This window comes from Argiope bruennichi, chromosome X1 (assembly GCF_947563725.1).
Source record: "Argiope bruennichi chromosome X1, qqArgBrue1.1, whole genome shotgun sequence".
Lineage (NCBI taxonomy): Eukaryota > Metazoa > Arthropoda > Arachnida > Araneae > Araneidae > Argiope > Argiope bruennichi.
In genome coordinates, this window is record NC_079162.1 from 13,978,518 (window position 1) to 13,984,158 (window position 5,641).

The 5,641-nt window shown below is 31.8% G+C and overlaps 1 protein-coding gene across 1 annotated transcript; it reads right to left on the reverse strand.

Annotated features, from left to right (window-relative positions):
- Window positions 1-1,469: 1,469 nt before the first annotated feature.
- On the reverse strand, window positions 1,470-2,301 carry LOC129958497 (uncharacterized). The gene has a single exon (XM_056071014.1). It carries the CDS (start codon window positions 2,220-2,222, stop codon window positions 1,470-1,472), a length of 753 nt encoding a protein of 250 aa, XP_055926989.1. The 5' UTR covers window positions 2,223-2,301.
- Window positions 2,302-5,641: the final 3,340 nt, after the last annotated feature.

Sequence of the window (5,641 nt, forward strand, 5' to 3'; positions counted from 1 at the left end):
TAAGGATGCATCAGTCCACAGACTTAAAGGAGCTCCAGGAATCGGATGTTTGAGTAGGGTAGCTTCGGCAAGAGCTTTCTTAGCATTAGAAAATGCCTTATCAGCTTCCTCAGACTATTGCAGAGTAGTTTCAGATTTTTTTGCTGGCCGTGGTGATTTCTTTTTGTTAGTATGGCCTTCAAGAAACTTAATCAAAGGTGATAATATATGAGCTGCCTTGGGAAGAAATCTGCGGTAAAAATTAAACATACCCAAAAATCTACGAAGTTGAATAAGGGTAGTGGGTCGGGGGAATTCTTGAATTGCACTAACTCGATCAGGAATTGGAGAAATACCTTCTTTGGAAACTTTAAATCCTAAAAAATCTAGGGTAGGAACACCAAATGTACACTTAGAAGATTTAATTGTAAGTCCATAATGGTCTAATTTTGAAAAGAGAGCTCTGAGATGTTGTCTATGCTCTTCGATTGATTTTGAAGCAATTAATAAATCGTCAATAAAAGCATACACACCATCTAAATCTCTAGTAACTTCATCAATAAATCTCTGAAAGGTACTTGATGCATTGCACAAACCAAATTGCATCCGAGTGCTCTCGAAGAGTCCGAACGGAGTACAAATAGCTGTTTTATGAACGTCCTCGGGAGCAATCGGAATTTGATGAAAAGCTTTTACTAAATCAATATGAGAAAAAATTGTGGTTCCATGTAGTTCGCTAGTAAAATCCAAAACACTGGGAATCGGATATTTGTCCTTTTTGGTCTGAGCATTAAGAGCACTAAAATCACCAACAGGACGCCAATCGTCACTTCCCTTTTTCGGAACCATATGTAGAGGAGAGGCATAATTGCTGTTAGATGGCCGCATATGGCCTAAATCCAACATATGCTGAAATTCCATTTTAGCGATTTTTAAGCGATCGGGTGCTAGCCTACGAGGTTTTGCATAAACAGGAGAACCAAAAGTTTCAATATGATGCATAACAGAATGTTTTACAGTTTGGTTTGCACATGGAGCTTTAACAATATTAGGAAAATCATTCAATAACTTTGAAAAATCATCATTACAAAATACAGATTTTACAGAATGAACATCAGTATTATTAAGAATAGCATGAGCATTTATATGTGTATATATATCATTTAAACGACGATTTCTTAAATCAGGTTGCAAATTAAAATGATGTAAACAATCTGCACCAATAATTGCAGTTTTAATATCACAAACATAAAAAGGATAAACAAATTGTTTTCTTAAACCTAAATCTAAAGATAATAACTTCTGTTTATAAACATTTATGATGGAACCATTTGCTGCAAAAAATTTTTGAATCGGAATACAGAGTTTATCATTTCTAGTCGCAGGAATCAAACTACAATCACTGCCAGTGTCAACAAGAAAATTTACATTTGATTTTCTATCGCGAACAAAAAGGCGACGAGAACTACTGGGCGAGGCGTATGTCGCCGCTACTCCTTGCCGTTGTGGTTTGGCTGATAACTGCAAGGCGGAATGCATTTATGCGCTTTGGAGTCGTACTTCCGATGATACCAACAGATATCATCATTACTGGCAGGGCTTTTCCGTCGAAAACGAGGTTGGCGATTCCGTGAATGACTTCTGGAATGGCGACGCATCTGTGCAATTTCTTTACGCAACATTTTAATTTCTGATAACAGTTCAGAATCAGCTGTAGCAGTTGCATTTGAAACAGCACTTACCTGGTTTGGTGTTATATCCAGTATTTTGTCGGCTATTTCAGAGGCGTTTTGAGGTGTCAAAGGTTGTATTGAGGCAAGAATCGATTGCACATTAGATGGTAGTTGCTGAAGAAATAATTCCAGTAAAAGAGAATCGGCAATATTGTGACTTTCGGCACGTCTTTGCATAATTCTTAACAGCTCGGACGGCTTTCTATCATGCAACTGCTCTCCAGCCAATAACTTACGAATTTCCTGAGATTTTGATTCTCCGCATCGGGAAATTATCTCAGATTTAAGTTGGCTGTAAGGGTCAGTTGCATCTGGCGAAAGAATGATATCGCGCACAGTTATCGCGATTTCAGGTGGCAAAGTGCTCACGCAGTAGTTGAATTTAGTGCGAGAAGCTGTAATTGGCTTTGGAATAGCCAATTCAAATGTTGACTCTACCATCGTAAACCAGAGGGAAGGGTCGGACGGAATGAAGTTAGGCATCTTCACAGCTGAGATTTCCTCCATCATGAAGTGCGCTTTCGTTTCAAAACGAAACTTAGTAAGATAATATTAATCAAATTAAATCAAAAGAGATGCGTGATTTCTTATCCGGGTCACCATTGTGGTGATGTTCATGTAGAGTGTAGTATAAAGTATTTCATCGCTATTAGAAAAATAAACTCTTTATTACACTAACAACTATCGAACATCGCTGCTTAGCGCACGTATATACAGAACGGGGATTCCCCGGGAGAAGTATTAACATAGATTGTATTAGGGAAAGTAGATAGGTAGCGCTTTAGAATGACATGATTAAAGATGACGCTACGATCACTACAGCAAGAACATTGTATCATGAAAAGAAAGAATTATGTGCATTAACAAAGGGCAGTTTCCATATTTCGTTCTGGGAAGAAATGATAGAGTGGATAGCAACATAGCATTTTAAATTAAGAAAAAGCATTAGGAAGAATGTTGTACCATGTAAAAATTGTTGGATCTTAGCTTTATGTGCTTTCATTGGAATTTCGGAATTTATTCACTAAAGTCAAATTTATCCTTACTAATAGATTTAATCAAGATGCTTTAGAGAATACATTTTCTTCTGTTAGACGACGTAAAGGCTTCCAAGACAATCCAGATGCTTATGAATTCAGATATACTATTCACAAAGTAATAATTTCTAATTTTTTTAAAAACAGACAACAAATAATAACAGAGAGGATGATGATGCTTCTACTTTAATCGATTTTACCTCTTTAAACAAGAAAGAATTGTGTGAGTTAATAAATGAAAATTCTGAGGACTTGGATGAAGGAAAGAAACAATATGACATGGATAACTTGAACATGAGTACCATAAATATAGTGGAAGAAAATATTTTATCATATGTATAGGGTTTTTTAGCAAAAAAGTTTTTGTCTTCTCATAAATGTATTAAATGCAGAAAATTACTAGTAAATGATGAAAAAAATTTATATAATGATACAATTTTTTTATATTTTAAAGAATATGACATGTGTAAATCAGGATTAAAATGGCCAACTGAATATTTATTTCAATACTTTTCTAAATTACATGAATGTTTTTCTGGTAATTTTAGCCTTTTTTTCCAAAGAGATGGTAAAAGTCAGAAATTTAAAACTGTTTTAAACTAAGTTACTTTAGAGTTTTTTAATAATCACATAGAACACAAAGAAAAGCACAGTTTTATTTCTTCTTTTAAAAGGATGATGATTAAACATAAAATCAAAAAAATAAATGAAGAAATGACAACCTACTATTTTCGAAAAAAATTAAAGGTTTTCATGTATAGTTTTTTAATTTTATTTTTTGAAAATTAATTTGTAATAATTATGTCAGTTTGTTGTTTTCATGTTTTCCACTTTTTTAATTTACCATCTGAAGCATGTTAAAAATGTGACTCAAGCCAACTGTATTTTTATCTTGTAAAATTATTGATAAGAACCTTTATAATATTAGATAATTATAATAATAGATAATTATTGATAAAATATTGATATTGCATACAAACCTTTTTCTCATAGATTTTTAATTTATAAAACTAATCACTCCTCATTTTTGATTGAAATTTCTTTTTCAAATGAGCTTATGCTATATTTACTAATATTTTTTGCCATGTAATATGTGGATTGTTTTCAATTATTTTTTTCTTTAATAAAATAAGACAACATTATTTTTGTTGTTTGTTATTTATTACATGATTATTCTGTAATACTAAATATATGTATTTAATTTTGTTAGAATTTGTAAAAAATTTCGGAAATTAATTTTCACTCTTAAAATAACTTACATAAAATTAAATTAGAGTAGCCAAACCTGATATATGAGTGATTAAAGCTAGTATAAATACAGAGTAAAATTGATTAAAAGTTGTCCAAATTGGAATAAAATATTTTAAAACTCATAAATTGCAATTTAAAATCTACTGATATATAGTATAATTAATGGAAAGTGAAAATTAATAATCAATAATAGAACTTAATATAATATGCAATTCATTCACTGTAAAATTTCAAATTTGCTCTTTAGGTTGCCAAAAATAAGTATTTACCTTACATATGAACTTTAAAAACTCATTTCTGGTGGAATAGAATTTTTTAAAAATAATTTGATGAAATTTCATAGTGAAGTGTAAATGTAATTTAATTAATCTGAAATATGGTAATGCATCTGAATTTCACTAGTATACAACAAGCAGAGATGAATTTTTTTGTTTTTATATAAGAAGGGAGAAAATAAATGAAAAAATAATTATTTCAAATAACAATTTATTAGGGGATATTATCCCAAGACTGAAATTTGGTCGAGAAAAGTCAATATATTAAATGTAGTTGCTTTGTTGACATTCTTATCATGACATCACGAAGAAAGATGATGTCATTCCACCGCGCAATAGTTCCAAGTCGCAGGCATCAACAAAGACGGCGCTACTGCCTATGTGAATGATCATTTTAAAAAAGTTGCCATTAGTGTCTATGAGAATGAGACCTCTGGATCTCATTCTCTGTGGTCGGAGGAAGCTGAAATTGACTTCAAGAAACATTAGTCTGGCGATGTGTTCATGTATTCATAAAAATAAAAAGAATGGTTGTCTTTCTAATTGAGCTTTAAGCATTTCTTTGTATTGTAAATCTGCAAATTTCGCCTATTATTGTTTATAATTAGGCCTCGTAATTTTGCATATTGTTTTATATTAGGCTTCGTTCCTGCAACGTGTAGTCACGTTTGCCAATCACATGTGGTCAATCAGAATTGAAATTGCTTTTTCACTTCCGGAGATTACTCAGCCCGAGGCTTTCCTCTAATCTTTTTTGTTTCCATACCAGAGGAGTTACCGGATAGAGCCATGCGACAATTAGCAGTAAATACATTTGCCGATATAAAGGTAATAAACTGGCGACATCCTGATCATCCACGATTTTGGATGCTATGGCGGAAGCGTAGATTTGAACCGAAGAAATTTGTTGCGAAATTTCAAAAATATTATATTCGTAGTAACTATAGAAACGTCAAATTCAAAACAGCAAAAGCTCTGATTGTTGTTTCATTTAACATTCTTCAAAAGGAGGTTAATTTTAAAACTAACATTTTACATAAAAGCACATTAAATCCTAAATTGCTAAGCTGATTTAAAAAAAAAGAAAGAATTTTCTGCCTGATACTTTGATCAGAAACTTTTCTATTTCTTTTTATTGTGCGAAATGCATAATTTCTGGCGCTAAAATTCGAAATCCCATTTTTATAGCAATCTATGCTAATTAGATGATTAGACATATGTCGCCATCTAGTGGGGAAAATTAAAATACATTTCTTATTTCTTTTCTTACTTGCATAAATAACTTGTATTAAATTAAAGAAAGTTTTTTTTTTTTACTATTTATAATAAAATTAAAAAAATAAAATAAATAAACCTTACATCATGC

Coding starts and splice junctions, on each gene's coding strand:
- LOC129958497 (XM_056071014.1), bottom strand. CDS start 2,222: ATGATGGAGGAAATCTCAGCTGTGAAGATGCCTAACTTCATTCCGTCC.